This window comes from Ylistrum balloti, unplaced genomic scaffold (assembly GCF_031769215.1).
Source record: "Ylistrum balloti isolate Yb309-2 unplaced genomic scaffold, AGI_CSIRO_Ybal_v1 Utg372102, whole genome shotgun sequence".
Classification (NCBI taxonomy): Eukaryota; Metazoa; Mollusca; class Bivalvia; order Pectinida; family Pectinidae; genus Ylistrum; species Ylistrum balloti.
This window is the reverse complement of record NW_026783008.1, coordinates 23,638-51,085: the sequence shown is the minus strand read 5'-3', so window position 1 is coordinate 51,085 and position 27,448 is coordinate 23,638. Positions and strand designations below refer to the sequence as shown.

Genomic DNA, 27,448 nt, shown 5'->3' with positions numbered 1-27,448 from the left:
TCTGATAATACAGGATGTAAGAATATTTAGGGGTCAGATTGTAGGGGTCAGATTGTACAGGCTCCTCTTTTGTACAAGTTTTAACATTCTCCTACTATCCCACCTATTCTTTTCAGAAGTTTGAACATTCTCTCACTGTTCACAGACTGGAGATAGACAGACAGTGAGACACAGACAGAATCTGACCAAGAGTCTGGGATTCTTGCTACTCCGGCACTAGGTCAGTGGGACGGTCCAGTACAAATATAGATCCGACTCTAGTGGAAAGGCTGCTAAACCAATAGCTATGTACATTCTGCTTAGCCTGCTTACATTAACCTTGCACCATTGACTTTTCTACTATCCAGATGCCTCAATTTATTCATTACAAAAATATGTTAATCATGTATATGTGCTACAGCATTGTCTATACTCCTTCCATCTATACAGATATTGATTAAAAAAAAAAAATTTTTTTTGTGTTTTCAAATCAAGATTATATTATTCTTGGAGAAACAGCAGATAACTTTATAAATAAGATACAATAATGAATGATTATTTTTTGAGAGAGAGAGAGAGAGAGAGAGAGAGAGAGAGAGAGAGAGAGAGAGAGAGAGAGCAAACAATAGGTGAATATAATATATCAATATGACCCCTAATACCTCAGCACCCTGGGAGGCTCCTAGATGTGTATGACCCAGTACATCCCTTCCTGGCTATGTACATATATATATATATATTAGTCCATCAGATCACTAAACCATCACCATTAAGTCTTCAATGAAATAAATTATTCAGATCTTGCTGAGCATAGGGTTTCAGCTTAATCAGAAGGCATCTGGCCTCTTAAAACAATGGTATCACATCCTATCTCCAGTTCTCTTTAAATCTAATAAAACCCAACAGAAGGAATGCACTTCAATCAACGTTACTAACATACAACCGTGCAACCATTACTTCCATCTTAGTAATTTTACTAAAAAACCTTACAAATTAATAACCATCCATCAATTATTTAAATGGTTAATGCATTTTGATAAAATTTTGTTATCATCAGAATTGAAATAATTTTCACGTTAGTGAAATCAGGATGTTTTCACTAAATAGGTTGGTATTACATTAACAGATGCAAGCATTAATATTATATGCTGTGCATAATAAACATTGCCACTTTCGTCCAGTGATAAGCCCATTTGTATCTGTTGCAGAGCAGTGAAAATCCCTAACAAATAACCCTAACTTGTCCTGCAATAAGTGCAGATACACCATTGACAAGGCACACTTGAACAGGCTTAGACTATCAACTCATTTTTAATTACAGTATATAACATAGATTTCACCATTATTATTATTTCGTGAACTTACCTCTTCAGACATATTGGCGACTAAATGATTTTACAAACGGTGATCTTGAAATTACTTGAAATTCACGAATGATGGGCTATTAGATAGATTGCGATATCAGTAACCGAATCAGCACGGATGTCACCCAGACTGATCTAAGTACATGGGATTAAAATTCACGAATGACTCTCCTTGTGTAAAAACGCCAAAATAAATCCCACACGAAATATAAGTGATTTGCGATAAAGGCAAAAATGTCATGGAAATTTTGACATCATATTGAACTGGTTAAACCAATACTAACTCCAGGGAGAAAAAATCAAGAGATCATTTAATGTCATACTGTGTGGTCACAGTTGTAATGCACTAGGCTTTCACCAAGGTGACCTTGGTTCGATTCTCCATTCAATTATGAAATGGTATCTGTCCAAGCCAGCAATTATCAGTCATAGGAGTAAGCCCAACACAGACAGCAGAAGGGTTTTCTTTTATCCTAATATCATGACAGTATTATTTACATGTTTTGACTCAATGGAAAGTCCCCACCCCCCTCCCCACTACTGATTGCTTCACATTGTTGTAAAATACATAAAGTTTATGATTTTAAAAGTCAACAACATGTCTTGTTTCCAACAGCAGTTGTAGGTAATAATTGTGATAAATTTCTAGGAAAGACTAAAGTGAGAGACTGATTTTTAGTAAATTACATGTTCCCAGGATATAGGTATCAGTGATGACTTCCAGACAAGTGCTTCCTTCTTTCAAGTGTGACATGCACTTCCTCAAAAAGGTCAGAGGGTCAAGGTCATATGGCTTACTATTGTGGTGTTTACACAGGAAATAAACTATAAAACAATGGGTATTTTCATCAATTTGTTTACCCAATGACTGATGTATGTTGCTTTTTTTTTTTTAAAACAGGAAATCAGGATCATTGAAAAATAAAAATCCAAACCAGTAACTTTTATTGAATAAAGATAACTGAAGTATGCACATTTTAACGATCAAAAATATTCCTGAGTGGGCAATGAATTTGAAATGTCAACAAATATCTGATATATTCATTTTCCTGTATAAAAGTATTAGTATGAAGACCTCGAAGACATGTCTAACATTTCAGACTGAAGTCTGACCTTGGTGACAGTTTCGGGTCAATATGATGCAGAAAACTGCAGGCCAGACACAGTGCCCTCGATCTGTCACTGCCTCACCGTGCACATATCTCTACACTTCAATGTAATAGGTACATACACATTTCAAGATCATTCTAGTAGAATTCAACACAAATTCTACAGCTAAATTACACTGAATTTATCTAATACTCAACATAATAAAGTCACATTTAACGTAATTTTTTCGTAAATACACTATGTTGTACACTTTAAGAATCCAACAACACAAAATTTTTTATCTTATATAAAATATACCTTAAAATATATATGAAAAAGAAAGTTAGGAATGCAATATTGCCCTTTAATTTGCCAATAAGCCCATGCTTGGTAATATGCCAGCCCATACTTATTGTTCTTTAGAAGAATAATATCAACATGCATAACATCATTGTCCTGTAATAAGCCCGCCCTGACTTTGAGATTATGTGTGAGTGTTAATGATGGGTTTATCACAAGTTCAAGGTTAAAAACTGATTTTCTTGACCTCTGGTATATCTATCTGTTATTTAAGCTGTGTTTATTGTGATACAATAGATTGTATAGGGGACACGGGATGTAACACCTACAGCAGCAGTTGGTAACATGACCTCGAGGTTCACTGGTGAGAGCCTTACACTTATTCAGTTGGCTTGTATTACTAGATTAAATCTACTCAAATATTCTTTTCTTTCTTAACCTTATTTTTTCATATTTAGCCCCTTTTTCATATCCAGAAAAATAAAATTTGAAATATAATATGCTTCTGTATTTCTTTAAAATTTTGATAGATTATTGCGATGGAAAATGCAACAAACCTCAGCAGCAATTGACAAAAAGGTTTTGTAAATAAACACATATATATACTTTGAATGCATCAAACGACTTACATTAATGTTTTTCTATCCCGCTGATTTATCAGAGAATTCCTGACAGACACTAATGCAGTAGATCTGTCTAGAAGCTAACCAGCCATTCATTGAAATTACCTCGTCTAATATAAACACTTTAACACAAACAAATCACGCAGAACGTGTGCATGGGAACTGGTACACTGACATTTCCCCAGTAGTTCTGGTGGGAGACAGGGTGAGAAATCTAGACCCTTCTTTTGTTCCTGGCCATGTCATAATATGTAGGTGTCTCAACCCAGACAACACTATAACAACCTCTTACATGACCTTTTGACCTCTTGCCCTGATCACCGTGCATTTATATAGAGCATAGTTTTTCACAATGTTTAAATTTCCATTTAAAGTAACAGTCACTGATTCAGTCTGGAAATGGTTTATGATTCACAAATTTTAACTGATAAACAATTTGGGTGTATAGTCAGATAAACAATATCTAGTATGGATGGGTGTATGATCAGAAATGGGCTTATTGTCAGATCAATGCTATCTAGTATGGACGGGTGTATGGTCAGAAATGGGCTTATTGTCAGAGAAATACTATTAAGTATGGACGGGCGTATGATCAGAAATGGGCTTATTGTCAGATAAATACTATTAAGTATGGACGGGTGTATGGTCAGAAATGGGCTTATTGTCAGATAAAATACTATTAAGTATGGACGGGCGTATGATTGGAAATGGCTTATTGTCAGATGTAAATACCAGTTATTTGTGAAAGAATCTTGACTTTGATCTTTTCCCCAAATTTTGCCATTATCACCTATATATCAAGTGGTCAGACAGTGGTACACAATTGCCTTTTGCCTAAACCTCTGGGTTCGATTCCTGAAGCAGATGTGTAAAGGTCAGGGGTTACCTGCCTGACAATTGGGTTTAAAAGAGTACTTCACTCTCCTTCCCCCACAGTAAGACCCTACATGTGTTTCCACCCCGACCTACGACAGGGATTAATGTAATCTGTAAGTTTATGTATTGAACTATTGTACATCATTTCCTGCTGACAAGCTGTTCAGTGTACAGGTGGATAGTCCAGACTCCCATCACAAAGTACCAAGCTGTTCAGTATACAGGTGGATAGTCCAGACTCCCATCATAAAGTACCAAACTGTTCAGTATACAGACAGTCCAGACTCCCATCACAATGTACCAAGCTGTTCAGTATACAGCCAGTCTAGACTCCCATCACAAAGTACCAATCTGTTCAGTATACAGGTGGATAGTCCAGACTCCCATCACAAAGTACCAAGCTGTTCAGTATACAGCCAGTCCAGACTCCCATCACAAAGTACAAAGCTGTTCAGTATACAGCCAGTCTAGACTCCCATCACAAAGTACCAAGCTGTTCAGTACACAGACAGTCCAGACTTCCATCACAAAGTACCAAGCTGTTCAGTATACAGCCAGTCTAGACTTCCATCACAAAGTAACAAGCTGTTCAGCATATACATCACAAAGTACCAAACTGTTCAGTATACAGCCAGTCTAGACTCCCATCACAAAGTACCAATCTGTTCAGTATACACATCACAAAGTACCAATCTGTTCAGTATACACATCACAAAGTACCAATCTGTTCAGTATACACATCACAAAGTACCAAGCTGTTCAGTATACACATCACAAAGTACCAAGCTGTTCAGTATACACATCACAAAGTACCAAGCTGTTCAGTATACAGCCAGTCTAGACTCCCATCACAAAGTACCAATCTGTTCAGTATACACATCACAAAGTACCAATCTGTTCAGTATACACATCACAAAGTACCAAGCTGTTCAGTATACAGCCAGTCTAGACTCCCAGTACCAAGCTGTTCAGTATACAGCCAGTCTAGACTCCCATCACAAAGTACCAATCTGTTCAGTATACACATCACAAAGTACCAATCTGTTCAGTATACACATCACAAAGTACCAAGCTGTTCAGTATACAGCCAGTCTAGACTCCCAGTACCAAGCTGTTCAGTATACAGCCAGTCTAGACTCCCAGTACCAAGCTGTTCAGTATATAGAAAGTCCAGACTCCCATCACAAAGTACCAATCTGTTCAGTATACACATCACAAAGTACCAATCTGTTCAGTATACACATCACAAAGTACCAAGCTGTTCAGTATACAGCCAGTCTAGACTCCCAGTACCAAGCTGTTCAGTATACAGAAAGTCCAGACTCCCATCACAAAGTACCAAGCTGTTCAGTATACAGTACGTAAGTAAGGCTTTCCTTACAAGACTGGCTTAAATTTGGAGAGCCCTGTATATCTCTTTGTAAATGGACTCATCAAAGAATTGGTGCTCTGGAAAAAATTCTACAAATTTACTAGTTTAGTATACAGATAGAGCGATTAGATTTTATGTTCAGACAGATATAATGACCACATCCCTGGTGACTGACCACCTCTGGACAATCAATAATGGTGTATATATATAGGTGGCTAGCCAGCCCTAGATGACCAGACATTTACACAGCAGGACAGGAATACTGATACTCTGTAATCACTGCCCAGCAACAACCAACAGGCAAATTATTCCTGGAAATCTCATGTGTAACTAGTAACTAATCTTGTCCTGTTTTGAGAGATAATGAAACACAAAACTCACAACAATTGACCAAGTGATGGACAACAGGTCAAGCAAACAGGAGATTTCCATATAATACACATTCCTCAGACTTACCATATTTGGTATGATATTTTAATTGATAACTGATAGCAATAGAATATGACCATATTTGGTATGATGCACTCAATAACAAAATTAATAAATAAATTTATTTGAAAAAGCTTGATACTATATTCAATGATTATGAAGTTGGAACTTTTGATTTGTTCACTGCAGTGCATTTTTTTCAACTTAATTTTTTCTTGGAAGTATATCGGCTGTGAATAGATTTGATAAACAGTATATCAGACACCACATACTTCCTCCACCACAAGTAATACATTTCTACTATAAAGAACTTAAATTTCACTAAAATAAATAACTTAAATTTCACCAATATCAATACTTGAATTTCACAAACATCAATAATTTACACTGTATATTGGAAGTCTTTATATAATGTAAGACAGATGGCTAAAAATCAATCTACAATTTATCATTTAAGTTTATGTAGTTCTCATGATACCATGCTATCAATTAGTAAATCATTTTTGTCATTGATGTAAATATTTGGATATGAAATAGATGAACAATAGACACACAAAAGAATAGTACCTATTCGTATAAAGTCAGATACAACACAGTAAACTATGATCATACTGTTATTTCTAGACATTGATACTCATTAATTCCAAATATGGATATTTATTATTTGTATGTTACTTTCCATGTTGAATGACAACCAAGATTTGTAAGCTACGGATATAAACACCTATAAAATATTTCATTACAATTCTGAAACAGCATCTGTTTCAAACATTCTAGAGACCAAGGTCAGCTGTCTGATGTCCCTAATGGTTGATGTCTCCAATGAATGTCCAAGTAGCCAGAGAGAACTAATGGTTATGGGATTTGTCAATTAGTGGACTGTCTACATATATATGTAGCTAGACAAGGTTTATTAGTATCCTCAGTCTTCTACAAAATCTTTCTGGGGTCCAGAAAAACAGATGAAAACTACCAATGTCAATTATCCACCACCATATCTCCATCCCCAATTGTGCCAGATTGTCTTCAATAAACAATATCCTCAATAAAAATCTGAAACCAGTGATCTAATAATCTACCATTGTAATTTTTGAAAGTTTGACATCATTTCTGATTATCTTTCCTAAATTTACATGGTGGGTATCATCAACACTTACATTTCCAAAACATCTTACTCTCCCTGTCAAGGGTCTTAATGTAAATCACCCTTGTGGTCATATATTGTCCTAGTTTCTTCAAAATTTGGAGTTCAAATTAAAATATTCTGTTAAATTTCTTAAATATTCCCCAAAATTAATAGGTTTTCTTTCCTTTTTTTCTTTTTTTAAATTTAAACTTCAGAACAACAAGGTATTTGGACTCAACATACATTTGTCAATAAAGTGGACGGACAGCACAACCACTACAAACATCTGTTTACAAACTGAATTCATAAATACATTTTTTGAAAATAATAAAAGACAAGACTTCATTGTTCAATATTTTGCATTTCTGTGTAGGTTTCAGTTAAAAAATATAAACAGCTGCACTGTTTTACACCATAAAATTGATCAAAATAATCCTGATTAACTGTCAAATAGTTTTACAGCTCTATTGGTGATGTCATCCCAATTCCGATGTAGTTTAACCCATTTCTAGTGCCTTAAACCCTAACTGTCAGCCTGGACTCTACCGGCCATTGATGTTAGATGAGCTACATTGATCTAAGGGGGAGGGCAGCCTCTAAGAGAGACAAAGGACACTGTTGGTAGTGATGATGATGCAATTTTTTCTCACGGTCACTGCTGGGGATGCTAAAAATAATTATTCATAACCGTTATTTAAAATGCATATTAATTGCCTCTCTGTTCTTTCTATAATCAAATACTGAATGCAAATTTTTAACCGATGCTTTTGTTGTTAATTTTTATTTCTAATATGGGAATTTTGGGTACCAGAAATCTAGAATTATCAACACGATATGTAATAATATTTGATAATGTCAGGCCCCAGTTTCACAAATTTTCCTTAACTTGAGACAAGAGTTCCTCGGAACTGTATGTGTTGCTTGCATAAAGTGTCACGGTCAACCAGAAATCAAACTGGATTTGCAACATTCAACCATAAGTTGTAAAACCAAATTTCATTTCTATAACTCGAAGCATAAAGAGAAATCTGCGCAAAGCAATATTCCTGAGACATTTTCCAAGTTCAAAGTGACATATCACTGCCAAGAAGGGCTACAGACTGCCAAGAAGCAAACTCGGTGCGTAACTTTTGACCAAGAACTTGTATACAAAATTGCATTTTTATCACTCGAAGCATAACCAAGAAAATTTTCCAAGTTCAACGGGCATAACTCTGCCAAGAAAGCTGTGAATCGACCCTTATCTGTAATGTCCGACCATGAAGCCATTTCTCATATTTCATTTCAAAAACTCTAAGCATAATCAAGAAAAGTACAAAAAAACATATTCTCAAAGAATTTTCAAAGATGCATAATAACTCTGCAAAGAATGCTAACAGACAGCCAAGAATCATAACTAATCTGTACCCTTCCAACAAGAAGCCATATACCAAATTTCATTTCTATAACTCAAAGGATAACCTAAAAAAGTCTGGAAAACAATGTTTCTAGAGAATTTTCAAAGGGGTTCAAAGGGGCATTACTCTGCAAAGAAGGGTCACAGAGAGCTGGAAATCGAAGTTAATCTGTACCATTCCAAAAAGAAGCCATATACTAAATTTCATTTTGATACTCAAAGCATAAGCAAAAAAGAGTCTGGAAAACTTTCATACGGACGCCGCCAACACATGACAATGGACAAAGTGGTCCCTAAGTGTCCGCCAGCTCTGCAGGCGACACAAAAATCTTTACCACCATAGAAAAAGCATCATGTAAAATTAAGGAAAAACTGAAAATTTCCTGAAATTATGTAATGCTTTCCTCTTGGCAAGATAAAATAAAGGAAAATTTGTTAAATTAAGAAACCTGGCAATATCTTATCCCACTAAAGATACATTCAAAAATTTAATTATACAGTTAGGCGGAGGGGAACATCACCTGTATTTCTGTACCTAATGTTAGGCAGATCTGGAGGCGAGCATCACCTGTATTTCAGAAACTAAAGTTAAGCAGATCTAGAGCTGACCATCACCTGTTTTTCTGTACCTAAAGTTAGGCAGATCTAGAGCTGACCATCACTTGTATTTCTGTACCTAAAGTTAGGCAGATCTGAGATTGAACTGCATGTGATTTAACCTGGCAACATATTGATTGTATTGTACACCTGTAACTCTCCTGGTGGTCGTCGGCAACTACCTCACTGGTCGATACGTCTATCCTCCCACTACAGGGCATATCACGGAGACCAAAGTCGATCAATGTCTTGTATAATAAAATGTGCCCTTTGGTTAATGTTTCTTTACAGAAACAAGATGAGTTAACCATGAAGCTTTGGTATATATATCTCTTCTTTCTAGTCCTTTAAAACTGTAGGTAAAGATTCATTTACTTTCACATAACCCAGTGCTAATCTACTTTCTTTGATGCTTAAGTACAAAATTTTCAAACATTCCTAGTAGACAAGAACTACTAAGCATGGAGAATCTTTACTATGGAAGTTTATGATTGGCATTTCAGACAGTTAAAAACCTGAAGACATCACCAGAACTATGTATGATTATAATGCTACAGGTAAAACACAACTATAAACTGGTGAATGATTTGTCAATATTTATCTAATGCTGTTACTCCCCCGTTCCTGGTCAATATGAATGCAATACAAACCATTAATGTAGCATTATCACCATCCGACTGCCGCCTTTACTCATCAATAACTAACTTATGGCAGGCTCGTGTTACCATTTTTCATCATTTTCACAATCATCCATGTATAAAGGTTAAAATATAGGTCATAGTGACCGAGTTTTGAAGTTTTCTATAATAAGCCTATGACAGTAAGCAGAAGAATATGTCAAAAGTGAATTTTTTTATCACTGATTTCTATGTTATACCAAAAACTTACCCATCCCTGGAAACTATAATTTTCAAAAAAAATTTTTTTTATTTACTTGCTTTTCTTAATAAGACATATTAACAAGAAGTCAGCATCATGGTAATCCCCTGTTCCTAACCAAAAAACATCGTGATTGACAGCGTTCCAGAATTTTGGTGTCTGGATTATTAAGGACTCACTCTGGATTATTATGGACTCACTCTATCATTACTCATCACAGATAAAAGATACAATAACTAGTTACTTATAAGCTTTCAATTCTGTGTCAATCTAATGCCATTACTCTACTTCAGATCCTGCCATTCTTGTGATCAGGATAACCTTCACCAGATCTAAATATCCATTAGTATCCAGATAACCTTATACACAAAATGACAATACACAACATGCATCTTAATCAAATCAGAAACATATATTAAGCTTGTCACAGATGAAGTCAAACTCACACAATACACATTCAAATGATAATAAATATGTAACTTTCAACAGTTATTCCTACAGAAGGGTTTTATGACCTCCCCTAACCTCCTAACCTAGTCTTTGGAGTGTTTCTGAAGGACCTACGATGCTTGGTCATATGAACTCAATTAATGATCCCAGTAGCCCGTGGTTGAATCCATCCTGAACCACATGTGGCACTTTTTAACCCAATTTGATGGTCATGTTGACCTGGAAAAGGCTTCAAAGAGGAGAAGAGTAATGCACGACTGTCGTCCCTTTATCTGTAATAAATGGCTAATCTAGTATTTCTCTTAAAGTCAGTTCTCTTTTTTTCCCCAAAACTGTTCAATACATTTTGATTACTTATTGAATATTAATTTTAATATTACAGAAATTCACAAATAAACAATTGAAAAACAACTTTCAAGCTCCAAATGCCTTTTCTTCATAGAATATTGATAGACTTCAAAAATAATTGCTAACCTTAATATTCCCTGACCTCTGACCTAAGATGTACTGTAACACAGACTGTCCTCAGTGACCCCAATGAAGCAAATTTACCCAGCATTCCTACACCACAACATTTTCCCCACCTCGACAGATAAGAAACCAGACATCCCAGTTCTGACCTTCCACCTCACTCCCAAGTTTTCTGTGGTGTTGTTAGAGAAGACCCAGCTGCCCCCCAGGGGGGTTAGGAAATGCATACTTGTTCAAGCTATAGTCTGCCTGTGCATATTGGATAAGCTTTTTGTAGCAGCCTTACTTGCACTTTTGTAATTATGGCAGAGTATTATGCTGTTCAATAGCAGTGATCTACTGACTAAAATTTACCAGGCGCCTGAACTGAAATACTGCGTCATATTCATCCTCATATACCAAGCACAGACCTGGACAGGGTCAGTAGTCCATGGCAGTTTATGGTTTCCCAAATCGCTTCATTTAAGGTTTTGAGCATGCTTAATTTTAAAATGACAAATGTTCCATAGCAGTGAATGAGACCAAAAAGCTTGGGCTGCGTTTATAGCTAAATGTTTTTGTACGGTTTGTATGCCCCTAAAACATTTCAAAATATATCTTGTAGATTTTACATGCAAAAACTTCAGTAGAAGAACATGTTATTTTACGAAACATGTTTTAAACATGCAAAAGTCATATCTGAAATTCTTCCTAGTAATTGCTGAAGTGTTTTACACTTAACAGCCTGATCTGCCCTCACAACAGGAGGTAAATCAGAGAGGTGCGAAACTTTATCACAGGAAATATCCCAAGTCATGATATACAGCCATCTGTCCATGGGAACTGTCCATGTGGTTTTTCCCTTGACAAGCCTTTATCAGACAAAAAAAATTTGTTAAACTGGTAAATGATTTCCTTTGTAATACACACTGAAGATATTTACATAAATTCAAATATCTTCCAGTTTCAATAAATCAAACCATCAAAAATGTTTTAAGACAAAGATTTTTATCAAATTAAAATTTCAGAGTCTTGCATCAATGTAAAGAACTGTAATTACACCTCCAGACCATAAATCATCATCAATTTTTGCACTGTAATTTATTACTGTATAAGTATTACATTTTGTGAATGATTTATTTTCATTGAATTCACAGGTGCTCTAAATCTCAAATTTAAACATCCACCAAATAATAAATAAACCAAAAATTAACATGGTTAATAGCAGCAGATTTTGTGAGTAAAATTAACCACAAAATTAAATGCCAACTAAAATATCTTTCAGAAAACAAAATTTCAGCCCCATGAAAATATCTGATTTTACAGTGTGGCAATTATTAGTCTTCTTGGAGGAAATTATTTGCAATTTTCATTCAACTTGTTTATATGTGTTGACAATTTTCTTGAACATTGTGAACATGTTGGTCAGTACTATTTTTTTACATTGCCAAGGTGGATTCTGACAAATACTGATTATATCCAGGACTAGATGTAAAAGATGAGGTCTTAAAAGAGTGAAATCAGGGTTACATATAATTATAACATGTTTGGATTGTAACCTCGTATGTTGATTTTGGAGAAGTAAACATAAGGAGAGTATCATTAAATGATACATATCTAAAGTAAATTCTACTGAATTAAAACCACTCCAACAAGTCATCACACTTAATTAAAAAAAAAAAATCTCAGCATGATACTATCTGATATTTACGACAATATCTACTTGTAGCTTTTTGGGAGATAAATTACAATACGTCTGGGCACTCCCCTAACACTTACAGATACATCATAATCAACTGACCAGTCCGTATTGATTCTAAGAAACTACGTCTTTACCATTGTCCCACCAACAGTGTACCGTAGGACAAAGTCTAAGAAATCATAATTACATAGATTCTGTACTGCAGTCAGCCAGACAGTGAACTCAAGTCTATTCCATCATGCTGGCACCATCATATAGACATTGTACAGTATATTTATACGTCACTGCAGATCTGTCGCAATATAATGCGTTCAGTCGGAGATTCCAATATAAAAAACATGCTAAGCTTACAGAGACTATTAGTTTGCAGGTTGTTAATGCTAATAGAGGTTATTTGTAGATAGAGTAGCCTGTTGGTCAGTAAGGGTCTGGAAGAGTGGACAATGGTCAGAGGGGGTTGTGATTCTGGTGTTGGACCCTAAAAGGACATTTGGCAGTCAGAGGGAGAAGTGTTTCTGGTATTAGTCAATTTAGGGCCTGAATGTTCTGGCGTTGGTCAATTTAGGATCTGGATGACTGGACAGTCAGAGGCAGTAGAGGGGAAGAGGGGGGATATCTGTTGTTGGTCAGTTAGGGTCTGGAGGGGCTGGGGGATGTCTCTGATGTTGGTCAGTTAAGATCTGGGGAGGGGGATGTCTTTGACAGCAGTCAGTAAGGGCCTGGAAAAGAATATTTCTGTTTCTGATGGTCAGTCAGGGTCTGGCTTAGGGAAATCTTCTGACATTGGTCTGTTGAGGTCTGGTGGGGAATGTCTCTGATGTTCGTCAATAAGGGTCTACTGGGGGAAATGTTTCTAGTGTTGGTAAGCTAGGGTCCAGATGAATGGGCATGTTTTTGTTCGGGTAGGGTTAGAAGCCAAAAATGTTTCTGGTATAAGCTGGTTTCATTCAACAGAGGAAAGTATTTAAGGAAATTGTCATTAGCATCCAGAAGGAAAATGTTACCAATGACGACATGGACATTAGGGCAATATTGACTGTATGGGCAGGGACAGAAAACAGGAGCTGATCCCTATGACGGAGAAGATAGTCGTAGAGGATTCAACAAATGTGAGAAAGTGAAGAAAGAACAGTGCTATCTGTCACATTTGTCCACAGAAAGATGTCTAAAGTCTGACATTGGACAGTAATTTAAATGGTACTGGGAAATTTCTGTTATGAACTATGTTGTATTTTTTGGGTTATAAAACTATGACAACCTCTGTGTAACACTAAAAATTAAAAGCCTCCAACGTCTGACACAGGAGGTACCTGTATATAAAATTTTCTTACGTTTCAGTCGCATCGCCTGTTTGTAGTATTCCTGCTCATGTTTTAACCAATGGCCACGGTTGTTTAACAGTCGCTCGTCTACCACACCAGAATCCATGTCCTCTAAGTTGCGATTATCTTGTCCCTCATGAACCATGGGCACGGCTTGTATTACTACCCAGGTGTACGGATGTGTGAGTTTTCAGTCGTGACATGTAATTCCAAAAGTGTCTGATAATTCAGAGTGATATATCCATGAGACTAAGCTCTATGAAAAGGTTCCATACAGGTTATTTCCCGCAAATCATTTTGCCATACATGTTTAGATTTAATATTCCATACAGAAGAACCATACAATAACAATGGTGAGTTCCACACGGTAACTTCAATCCACAAAAATTGTATTATTGCACAAATCCCCTCAGTACATTCCACGAATTACGCAGATCATTTAAAATCCATAAAAAACAGTTTTTATCGATTAATAATATGTTGTTCGAGAAACACGTTCGTATAAAACTCCTACAAACAGAATGTCCAACAGGTAATGAGTGCTACATCCCTACTAAACAACAAAACCAGTTCTACAACAAAACAACAACAGTTTAATATTGCACAATTTCCTTCAATATCATCTACTTTAAAAAGTCATGACAATAAGTCTTGTTGTTGTGACTGTAAAATTTTGGCCTGATTCTTTATACGTCATTTACATGGCAAGTGTGTTTGGCAGAATATTTTGACAGTTGTTCATACATTTTAAACAATTCAGGATCACAAACCCAACACAATTTACGTGGATGTCACCGTAGTTTTCAACATAAATATCACATGACTTACGTAATATCCATACACTTATGTCTTGATGTGATCTTGAATCACAAAAATATTCACAACGACAGCTGTAGTATCCGCCCTGTTGCGATCAGCTGTTTCCCAGTGACCAGTCCTGATCAGCTGATGGCCACAGACACAGCTGACTGGAATCAGCAGTCAGATGACTGTTGACCAACATAGACGTAGCTTTCCAAATCTAGTATGGTACTTTTACAACTGATTCCACAATCTAGCTGGACATCCCCTGCCCTATGGACAGAGATGACCCTTGTACTAATGTACACTGAATCAGAACTTCCTCCAGCCATACATAAAAGGATGGCAGTCGCTCAACTGAGAAGTACTAGGTTCAAAGACTTCTTCACTAAACTTTTATAAATCTTCCCGTTTACTTCATCCATACGAGAGAAAATCTATCCCAAAAGAAAATATTTCCTGTGTGCCATCTCTGGTAGAAGTTGATGGTCAGTTTAAGTGATAAGATGTCCACATGTCCAGCCCAGGTGAATTCCTCCTACATGCTAGGTAGACAGACATTCCCTATCACAAAGTAGGGCATATACATATATTGTACATACAGCTTACATCTTCACTGGGCGGATCATAACGCCTCCTAGGCTCAACTCTCCTAGCTTCCACGACAAGCATGCAGCCTGACAACTGTCTAACACAGCCTCTATAATTGGCTCATGGATGCAATGTGCCTCTAGGCTTTATTTATAATCCACCAATCAAATTTAACCTTACATCTGGGTCACGGTATTATGTTGACTGTCTGGTCAATATGTAATGAAGTCTACATACATAGTGTGGGGCCCACCAGAGGGGGATTTGTCACTGTCTGACATAGTTCACACCTTTTTGTGACCAATTTATCATGCACTAGAGCTGTTATGACAACATTCATGCACAGGAGTTGTAGAGGATTCATTGGAAGGTATGCTGGCAGTTCAGATACTAGAGACCTGATACACCCTCTGTGTTGTCCTTAGCCAAGCACAGAGAAATGGAACCGTCTCTTAAAGATAAAACAAACTACATACATGTACCCTTATCTATTGCACTTAAAATTTAATTAACAATTTAAACATAAATAAAAATTGATTATATTTTTCCTTGTAATTAAAATTATAATTAAAAATTACATAATTAAATTTGCTGTCATGATTAAATTGAAGGAGTATGATATTCCTGAAGTTACATAAAAATTAACTTTTTAAATTTTTTTTCTCTTAAACTATTTGTCTAACTTTTTTTTATAAAAAAAAATAATTCTTTGTAAATATTGAAGGACATATGTAATAAGAAATTATTTGTCTTAAAGTTCTGCAAATTGACTTGTGAATTTTTTTACCCCCTTTTGTACCTCAAGGGTAAACATATATCACATCAAGTCAGCTGATAAGTGTACCTACAAATCTACATACTAAGCTATGTGTGGTATGAAGACTGAGGGACTGAAATAACAGACAGAGGATGTGCTATACAGTTGCCTTGATCAAAGATCAACATCAGCTGGACGTGAAAGGGAGGGTCAAAACTCTTTTATCTCCTAAACTGCAAGTGTGTTTTTTTCTGTACAAAACAGGTATGACACAATCATTTACAAAACCATAATGAAATCATTTAAGGTTTTATAATATTTAATTTACTTATTATTGAATTCACTAATCATACCTATTTGAAATCATGCACAAAAAAAAATACTAAAATGAAATCAATTTTTTTCGTTTGAATTTCCTAACGTCATTCCAAATATATACAAATATTTCATTCATGAAAATCACGACAACTAGATAGCAGTGAAATGACTGTTTGATAACTGGCAACATTAATTTTTCTTCTTCACAGCCAAAAATCTATTTTACTAATTCATTAGTACACATTACAACCAATAAATTACCAACAGGTAGAGTATTTGGAGCTGAGAGTAATCTGTCATTCTCAGCAACTTTTAGTCAAAATAGGAAAACTAGGAGCCATTCTATGAAAAGTTGAAGAAAAAAGAAATATGAAAGGGTCATTTTCATTTTTGAATGGTCAACTTTCCCTTGATTCCTTCCAGGATTATTATTGATCAAGAAAATCTTATAAAACGAAATTATTCTTGTCTTCTGACTGTCCTCTGTTTATACCTTACATTTTAATGAACAAATCAACTATTACAAAAATTGAGACAGACCCAAACATTTCAGACACAAAATCCATTACCTAAGATCGTTTTTTTTTATGCTGGGGTTACTGCCCCCTGAACAGCCAGAGTCATTTTAAGGTGGGCCTCTTTAACTTTGGTGGCTATCTCACTGAACAACATATGGGAGGCCCGTTGCATGCCATTCAAAGTGATAAAGTGTCTTGTCCAAGGACATGACAACAGCAGTACAAACCAGTCTGTTTCTTTGCTTCCTGAAACCACCAGGGGTAGGGAGCAATAATATACAAATCTTCAGAACTTCTCCAAGAGTTTTTACACAGACCTACCCTGGCCCCCTCTGCTCCAACTACAAGGCCTTCAATATATCATTGGAAGATAAATCAACAAAATATTGAACATACTGGAACAAAAAAAAGTTCCAATAAATGATTTTTATATTTTTAATTTTCCAAGGAAATGTAAATCAATAAAATTTTGACTTCCCTCTTTGCGGTAACTGATAGAAACATCAACAGGGATCACTGCTGGGCAAGATTTAGAATTTTTTACAGTCTGTTTTTGCCGAGAAAAACCAATGAAATGACCTGATATATTTCCTTATTGAAACAGATATGCATGAATTACAGCAAATATTATACCATGAGCTTCCTTTGGAAAATCTGCAGATCAAATTTACTGGACATAATTCTATTACCATAAGATATTGTGGTTTTCAGAAAAAGTAAATTTTTTCTGGATATTTGATTTTGTTGATAAATTAAGGTCCTTACACTGTTGACATCAATTATAAAATTGTGGATGAAGAGTTCCCACAAAATCAACAAAACTTCAGAAAATTAATGATTTCTCGGTAAACTTTCTGCAAAGTAGGGAATGAAATAAAAGGACAAGAAATGGCATAATAAAGATGAATATGAGTCCTTGTTGTCCTTGAAAATAGGAACAGAAATGGATGGAATATTTTCCCATATAAAGAATTATTTTGTTTAAATTGATATACTTTCATGTCTTGTTTTTCTCTGACAAATTATGAGTCCACTGACATTGCATTTTGAGCAATGTTGTTCAATCTTTTGAATAACATGACTGTAATGCTTGTAGTGAAAATTTATCCTGTTTCAAGATAAACACATGTCAAGTCCTTAAAAGGAAAAAAAAATTTTAAAAAAGCTATGAAAACCAATGAACACAGACAATGGAAAGCATTGTTTCTTTTTGGGACAGACAGGGTTGCTTTTGGGAAAGATCATCCCTTCTGCTTGACGTAACTCTAAAAGACCAACAGTCAATGATTCCTTTCAAGGCAGTGATTTATCATCCCGTAGAAACATACCAGGACAGGGAGATTTACTTGAAGACAGTGAGATTTACTCAAATTTAACACATACTATCAACACTATTGTAAAGCTCTCTGACTGAAAAGTTTTACATTTTAGTTCATGAATTATACAACAGAGGTGCCATTTTCATCAAGTCTTCTGTGATTGACAATTGTTTTTGGCCATTCATAAAACATGTGTACAAGCATTTCCGAGATAATTTAAAATATCATTTTTTGATTAATTAAATCTAGAGTTATTGCTATGAGATATTGCTGTCAAGTTTCAATTTAGACAGGTCATGTAAAAAATGAAAAAAAAAAAAAAAAATAAAAAAATAATTGAAATAACTCCCCCCCAGCCCCGCTTCCCGATATGAACAATTGGCTCTTGCTTTGACAAATATGGTAGGCAATGTTAAGAGAAAGATCATGGCAGAAAATAACATTACATTACCTGTTTGTTTTCATGAGGTCTTTATTGAGTCCCACAATTGAAAATTTTAAAGTAAGTTCAGAAATTGAGTCCCATCAGAATTCTATTAGTACAACATTCTGGTCTTACATGAAGATTTCTTGGTGAAAATGTGAGTTTCAGCTAATTTGTTTGGGACAGGATTGTAATCATTGCTGCGTTTTGATGAATAAGAGTCAAACTAATGACTTTGAGTTCTTCAGAGTTTTTCATATGTCAAATACGAGCAAGTTTGGAATATATCTAGGAAATAAAACAATGTGAAACTTGATGAAGACTAGCACAGCAAACTGTAAGTTTTCTTTCTCCATTTTTCATGGATACTTCCCCACCCCCTCCAACAGCAATTATAAAAACAACAGGCCCAATGTGCCTGTACCACTCATTTGGTATTCAATACTTTCACAATACAATCTAGATTAAATGTTATTCATCTACAACCAACATTCTGAGGATAACTAATAACGCCCGCAGATGCAAAGTCTTCAGTTACTGTGGCAACCAAATTTTCATAAAAAAAAGTCTCATGAACATCTACACATGGTCCTATATAATGATATTAGGAGTTCCCTGGTCAATATTTGCAACGACGAACAGGCAAGACAGGTTGATTCTAGTATACCTTCCCTAACCCTCAACTTTGTTTAGGGGGTTTAATCAAAATAACTTTACCTATGTGACCTTGAATAAGGGTTAAGGTCATTCTTCCTTGCAAATTTTGCTGGACTTCAACATGGGAAGAAACCTTTAAGCCAAATATTATGATGATTCTGTGCCTTTAAGTAGTTGTTTGACTTTTCTAAGAAATTTAACCTCTTTGGCCAAATATATCGACGTAATTTCTTTTTGTAACTTTTGTTGGAATTCATCCCAAAAGTCTCTAAGCCAATTATGATGACTCCTCTGCATCTTTGTTACTGCGAAGAAGTGACTTCTTGTAAGAAATTTATACCACATGACCTTAAATTTGGACAAGGATATTTTTTCAGTAAACTTTGTTGGACTCCATCATATGAAGTAGTCTACCACAAAACCTCATGGACTCAAGGTCCTTCAGTTCAAAGCTTGTTTTAAAGGAATGAAATTGACACAGCATACAGCTGTGTGCTTATAACGTCGCTAGAACACTGACGCTCATCGGTGAGATAACCGTGAGGAGTCGCAAGATGAAAAACCTGTCAGCGAATGAATGAAAAAAAAGGGAGAAAGACAACTAAAAACAAACAAAAAACCCTGAAAACTTAATCAATCTATACTATACAACCTAGCTAGTAAAGTAGCAAAGTTTTTTTTGAACAAAATATGAATCCTGGACACATCCTTTTATCCTGAGAACCCAACCATATTTCCTTGTAACTGGAATGAGCAAAATTCTGAAAATGTGCTCTAGACTCACCAGCAAAATCCACAAAATCACTGGTGTAGACATTACATACGGAAAAGAAAACCATAAGAGATGGTTAAATCCATTGAAACAAGAATGGTTGACTTAACAACATTATTGGTCGCTTAAGACCAATAAATCAGTCAACTGATCTCAAAGAAAAATGTGAAAGGTTTTCCATCAAGAATCTAATAATTCTCCAATCTAATTAACATCATACTTTACAGTACAAGATGCATTATATTTTCCTATCACTCATGACAACAATAAAAGATAACACTCAATGAATAAACGTATAATTTCATTATATGAAAAAAATAAAATAAAAATCTAAAACAAATGCTGAATAATTTGTATTTTTATATTTACTAACAGATGAACTTGAGTGGCTTTGATCAGCAATTCATTAGAATTTTCAGCAGATGAGAAAATCAATACTTATAATTTCAACCTCTCAAAAACTTCAAATATAGTCATATTGCTATGACACATATCTCATTCCGTGAATATTGCCATACCATTAACGATTATTTACGTACGATGAAGTCACCTATGTGTCATTGCTGATGATGTTGATGTTATTCTGATCTAGTTTTGAACCTATTTTGATTGTAGTTATCTCCCTTCGTCCCTGTGAAATGACCGCGTGACAAGGTACCACATGAAAACTTCCGCTATCCCCAGTGGCGGATAAAACAAATTTCTAAATAATAAACGACATCAATATGAACCTACCGTCACACAGTGTTGACACTGACATAGTATTTTAAGTAATGGTAACGGTTTGAAACGATATGTGATGACAGGACCCTCGAAATAAACCTAAATTGTCAAACATGTCTGGCTGATTATTCTCGGAACAGTTCAAAACATGTCTGAACCAAAACATTACGGAGACATGTGCTTGAATACGAGATATTCTGTTATAAAACATATGCGAGTATTCAGTTTCGCATTGAGTTCCGTGGGTATCACTAACGAAATATGTATCATGATATGTATCAAGATTGAAAAACATGTATTTACAGAAATATTATCGAGCATTTATCCATCCCTGATGAAGACAGAATGAATGAATGAAACATGTAACGATCGTAAACAAATGGTGGAAAACCATGTCTGTGCCAATAACTATACATATTGATCAATTTGGTACTTACTGTGTCAATACGGACTCCGTGATGGCAATTAACTGATGCGTGATATCACAATATATTACGTGTAAAACACCTTCACAGTCCACAAGTCAGACTTGACCTCCCTCGACGATCCAGGCAACACAAAATGGCGCGCAAACGGGAGATTTGAAAATGGTGCGTTATAAAGGAATTTATTTTCATTTCCAATTCACCTGTGTAGACGTCTATCCATCACAGGAATATTCGAGTATGCAAATGGAAAATTAATTCATCTTCGATCAATACTTTGTCTGAGACAACGGTCGGTAATCTTCGTATCCAATATGGCGGACCGTCGGCGAAACAGCGAACCGCGTGCCTATTTTTAGCTGACCTCTGATTTACACATCAGTTGCTATAGTGACGTCAAAACTTAGAGGGTCGTTTGGGGAAAACAGTGCTCGTTCTGACATGATTTGACGCGTATTTAATGTAGGATCCCATCTAAATCAATATTTAAAGGTAGTAAGTGAACGGAAAGTATTTCATGGCAGTGAAATGCATTGATTAAATGTACAGTAACAATGCAGTTCGAGACTCACCTGTGCAAAGTCCCTTTTGAAGAAGGTCAGCATCAGAATCTATTTATAAGCATCACGGGTCTATAAATTTGGTTCGTAGAAAATTAATATTGTGTAATCGTTCTTTCAAAATGCATCAATAAATTATTTTGCAAAGCATACAACAGCATAGAGGAGACTTTGAAGTCAAATTTTGATGGAAAAAAATGAGCTGAAGATGAAAATAGCTACAAATCTCCACTAATTATCAATGTCAATTAAGGAACTCCATTGTCATTAGTTAACCGCTGCTATAAACTTACCATTGTACAGTCAAGTTTAACAGATGTTTTCATTTCTTTGTCTGAATTGCACAACTATTCCTATTATGTATTTGGACATAATTTCTGTTTCAATTTATTCCACTGCCTCCCCCAGAACTCAAACCTTGGGCTACTGGTTTATTTGTCCAACGTTCAGCTATTTGTGCTAAATAGAAACTCTCTTTTGCTGAATGGTATATTGTGACTAGTATTTGCCATGTACTTTGCATTTCCCTCCAGCAAGTAACTTGTCTGAAAATTTCTAGGTGTTAAAGCGATGATTGTGAAAGTATTGTTCCATGTCCCTACATAGGTGCAAATGTAACAGAGGTTGTAGGATTCATACCCAGGACCTCTGGCTTACTGGTCAGAAGTTCAACCTATCAAACTAGAAAAAAGTTCTGACACGTAATATCATGTAGGATTAAATGTTTATAATCAATATCTTTAGAAATCATGTTTCAGTCGGCATAAATTGTCAGAGTAAACTTTTAAGATATATTTTAAAAGTTATTATAAATTTCTTTTATGTTTGTAACACTGTTATCATTGTAAATATTTGACTTCATGAAAAATGTACTTTCAAATCAGAGTTTCATGCATGTAATGTTAGTTATCTATTAATAGTAGGATCTACCTTGACCTTTGACCTGATTGACAAAGCAATCCCAATGTCTAAAATTTTGAATCACTGAACCTTTTGATAATTTTTTTATTCATTGTCATGAAATTTAAGTTTGAGCAAGAGTGATGAAGATGATTAACTGCAATCGTTACTCAAAACTTCATTTTCTTTATGCATGATGATTACATTGTTCTTACTGTGAATTTCCCATTTCTAGATAGCAACATTCCTACTCTCACAATCTCTTGAGTCTACATTAGATTGGAGAGCTTGCTCACAATATCATGTTTGCATGGAAGAAGCTAACAGCGGACAGATAATCTCACAATATACAGGAGATGCAGGTTGATGAGGATTTATTAGGGAAGTTTTGTGTTTGTTGTAATGATCTTATCTATTTCTTTGTGCAATATGAAGTTGGGGATTTATTATTCTTGCTCGTTAGTAAGCTTGGTGGTTCTGTTGCTCTTAACTTGTTCAAATTGGGAATATGACATTGCTTACATTGGTTGACAAGGATTGTATTGTGGATGTTGTCAATATATCAGAAAAAATACATACCCTTTCGCAACACCTGGTCTTACTCTCTTCATACTTTTTCAGGAGTTTCCATGTAAATTTTCTTTCATTCATAATTTGCTTCTTGTTTTATCAAAATTTCAATTTTCTATGTTGTTTTTCTATTATTTGAAAATGTGATTTTAACCTTTGGCATTCAGACCTGAAAAGCGATACCTCACCAGCACTTATTAAGTGCAGAAGTGAAATGAAAATCAATGACTTTTGTTGGTAATAGACTTTCTTGTATGTTACAGCAATGCTAAACAAGCTTTCTCCATTTCAAGGTTTTTATCGGCCCAAAATTTCTTGAAAATGCATCAACCATTTCACAAAAGAAGAATCTGAAAACGTCATTTCCAAATTCCCCTAACAGACCTCAACCCATGGCCCAAAGGGGTCTTAAAAATCTTCATTTATATAAATTACGCATCCGCCCTGCAACAATTAAGACAAAAATTGGTTGAAATCTGTTACAAATGGTAGACAAAGCACGATGGCAATAGGTCATCTTTAACCATGGGTCAGATGAATTAACCATGATTTTCTTGTCCAAGTGATGTTTTTCGACCAGCTTTGGTTACATCTGTTGATGTCTTCAGGAAAAGATGACTTTAAATGTGACTGGCATATTTTTTCTCTATTTGCTCCTACCTCTCTGTCACAGGTCAAATCATCTTTGATTCGAAAGATTCACCCTTACATATTGGTATTTCAGACTCAAGTGTGGTTGCACTCTGTCCGTACTTTTATGAGAAGTTGGATTTGGGAACAAAATATATAATATCCTTTATAGGGCCCCACACCTTTTGCTTCAGAAGTCACTTTAACTTGCTATAATTCCAGTTTGCATTCCTACTGCAATAGAAATGAATGGGTTTGAATGGGTTTTTGATAGATGTATGCTTATTTGCAATTTGTCCTTAAGCAATGATGTTTCATTCAAAGTCTCGTTGAAATCCATACAGCTATTTGGGAGGAGTAGAATTATTCAGCAAAAGTTTACAGATGACAATATATGAAACATGAAATAATCCATTTAACTCCTGTTATATTTATCCTTCAACATTAGATATTTTTCCATTAGCAGGAAGGTGGGCTTATTAAAACTGCAGGACAAAATTCAGCACAGGATCTCATGTCTGATGAAACTGTAAAGATTCAACTTTGCTTGCCAAGGGTGTTCATTACACTGTTAAATATTCTTTCAGAAGAAGAGTATTGTATTGAACACCCTTGACAAGTAGAGTGGCTATAAAACTTGGTTTCTCACCCTACACTGGCTTACTGCCATATACAACACTAGTCTTATTTCAGAGCATGAACAGATACCCAATGTTTTCTACTTTTGATCAATTTTGATTTTCTTCAGCCGCCCCTTGGTTTAAAACGTGAGGTCCTTGGCATCATTGACAAATCCTCGAAAGATGAAACAGCTACATGATGCAATTTAATTCATTGTCTTTTGTATGAACTTTGTATTAAAGCTATTCACTTCATGTCTTTTGTACAATCTTTGTATCAAAAGGTGCTGTTCAGTTGTGAGTCTTTTGTACAAAATTTGCATTGAAAGGTGCTGTTCACTTGTATGTCTTTTGTACAAAATTTGCATTGAAAGGTGCTGTTCACTTGTATGTCTTTTGTACAAAATTTGCATTGAAAGGTGCTGTTCAGTTGTATGTCTTTTGTACAAAATTTGCATTGAAAGGTGTTGTGTGTCTTTTGTACAAAATTTGCATTGAAATGTGTCTTTTGTACAAACTTTGCATTGAAAGGTGCTGTTCAGTTGTGTGTCTTTTGTACAAACTTTGCATTGAAAGGTGCTGTTCAGTTGTGTGTCTTTTGTACAAACTTTGCATTGAAAGGTGCTGTTCAGTTGTGTGTCTTTTGTACAAAATTTGCATTGAAAGGTGCTGTTCAGTTGTGTGTCTTTTGTACAAACTTTGCATTGAAAGGTGCTGTTCAGTTGTATGTCTTTTGTACAAAATTTGCATTGAAAGGTGCTGTTCAGTTGTGTGTCTTTTGTACAAACTTTGCATTGAAAGATGCTGTTCACTTGTGTGTCTTTTGTACAAAATTTGCATTGAAAGGTGTTGTGTGTCTTTTGTACAAAATTTGCATTGAAAGGTGTTGTGTGTCTTTTGTACAATCATTGCAGTGAAAGGTGCTGTTCACTTGTATGTCTTTTGTACAAACTATGCATTGAAAGGTGCTGTTCAGTTGTGTGTCTTTTGTACAAAATTTGCATTGAAAGGTGTTGTGTGTCTTTTGTACAAAATTTGCATTGAAAGGTGTTGTGTGTCTTTTGTACAAAATTTGCATTGAAAGGTGTTGTGTGTCTTTTGTACAAACTTTGCATTGAAAGGTGCTGTTCACTTGTGTGTCTTTTGTACAAACTTTGCATTGAAAGGTGCTGTTCAGTTGTGTGTCTTTTGTACAAACTTTGCAGTGAAAGATGCTGTTCACTTGTGTTTTTGTACAAACTTTGCAATCTTTGTGTGTGTCTTTTGACAACCTATTTATGTGTGTATTGTTTATGGTTAGTGTGTCTTTTGTACAAACTTTGCATTGAAAGGTGCTGTTCAGTTGTGTGTCTTTTGTACAAACTTATATTCCCTCCTTTGTTATTAATATGTAAAAAACATTAATTTTTATGGTGGACTTATTTTCATTGATTTTGTGGGTACTGTTTATCCACGAATTTCATATTTTCATGAAGTGATAAAACAAGTTTCAGTAGATTTTTTTTAGCTAATTATACAGGAAATCAAATGTCAACAAAATATTGTTGTTTTTGAGAAACCATTAAAATTGAACCAAAGAAATATTATTTGAGGCACTTCAACAGTTAACAAAAATTTTCTGGGGAGCATATAAGTACTGCTTTGCCCATTTGTCATTTCGTGTCTGGAACATAACATTGCCCACAGTCAAACAAGGATCATGAATCTTTGCGTAATACAATTCACTAAGACAATGTGCAGTGTACTTAAGTTCACAGTCCCTCAATCACAGAGTTATAGCCCTTTGTTAAATTTTTTTGTTTGGAGCATAACTTTGCTTGCATGTAATCTGGGACAATGAAACTGGGTGTATACATAGGTCATACAAAGAGGATGTGCAGTGTACCAAATACAGGGCCCAAAACTTCATAACTACCAAATTATTGACCTTTTAAATATTTTTTTTTCTGGGAGCATTTATCAGCTTCACTAATATTGTTTCAACTTAGACATTTCATCTGCAAAGTGACATTTATATATGTGTACGATCAAGACAATTGAAGTGTGTCCTATTAGGAGCAAGATGCCAGAAAAATTCTTGATAACAATGTAGTTATAGAATGGGTTAGATTCTTGGGGAAAATGTTATATGATTGTCATTGGAAACTATGATACATGTACTAGGAAAAAAAAATTTCTTGTCAATAAAATATTCAAATATATTTCAAATTATTGTGTTGTGCTTGAATACATTGTATTTATATGGTTTTATTAAGACACTGTTAAGTTGTTACCTGTACAATTGGACTAGTGTTGTTCCTGAAGGGCCATAATAACTCACAGAATGCTGGTGTGTGGTTTGATCCCGACACAGGGACAGTTTGTTTCTCTTGGCCTAGACAGGTAAATCCATGCTTTTTACCAATGGAAGATTTCCTCATCTCGCCCTAGGGTCGAGACAGAGGATTGGACTGTGAACATTAGAGAGTTGTTTGATCCTGACACAGGGACAGCTTGTTTCTCTTACGCTGGACAGGTAAATCCACACTTTACTGGTGTTAGATTTCCTTGTTTCATCCTAGGGTTGAGGCAAGGGTTCAACTGTGAATACTCTACTTAATGTGTTGTTTGATCCCGACACAGGGATGGTTTGTTTCCCTTGGCCCTCAACAGGTGTGTCCACTCTTTACTGGTCTTAGAGTTAAGATGGGAATCGCGACTGCAAACATTATAATTAGTGTTGTTTGATCTTGACACTGGGACAGTTTGTTTCTCTTAGCCCTCTATAAGTGTATCCATACTTTACTGGTGGGAGATTTCCTGGTCTAAGGTTGAGATGGGACCATTCTATCAGAACAACGGACATGTCACAGTAACAATAACAGAAATCGTGTCACAATAAAATCACGTTAACAATATGAAGCATTGGG

General features: G+C 35.4%; 1 protein-coding gene across 5 annotated transcripts in view; it reads right to left on the bottom strand.

The window, feature by feature from the left end:
• LOC132564243 (dual specificity tyrosine-phosphorylation-regulated kinase 1A-like) overlaps window positions 1-21,355 on the bottom strand; it is a 74,815-nt gene extending 53,460 nt beyond the window's left edge. For 4 of the 5 annotated variants that reach the window (XM_060228911.1, XM_060228912.1, XM_060228915.1 and 1 more), the window contains exon 1: window positions 13,964-15,335. In XM_060228911.1, the coding sequence (XP_060084894.1) occupies window positions 13,964-14,099 (136 nt within the window). In that variant the 5' untranslated portion in view covers window positions 14,100-15,335. Of the gene's footprint in view, window positions 1-13,963; window positions 15,336-21,271 lie in introns of those variants that run through there. The other variant, XM_060228914.1, reaches the window with a different exon arrangement.
• Window positions 21,356-27,448: the final 6,093 nt, after the last annotated feature.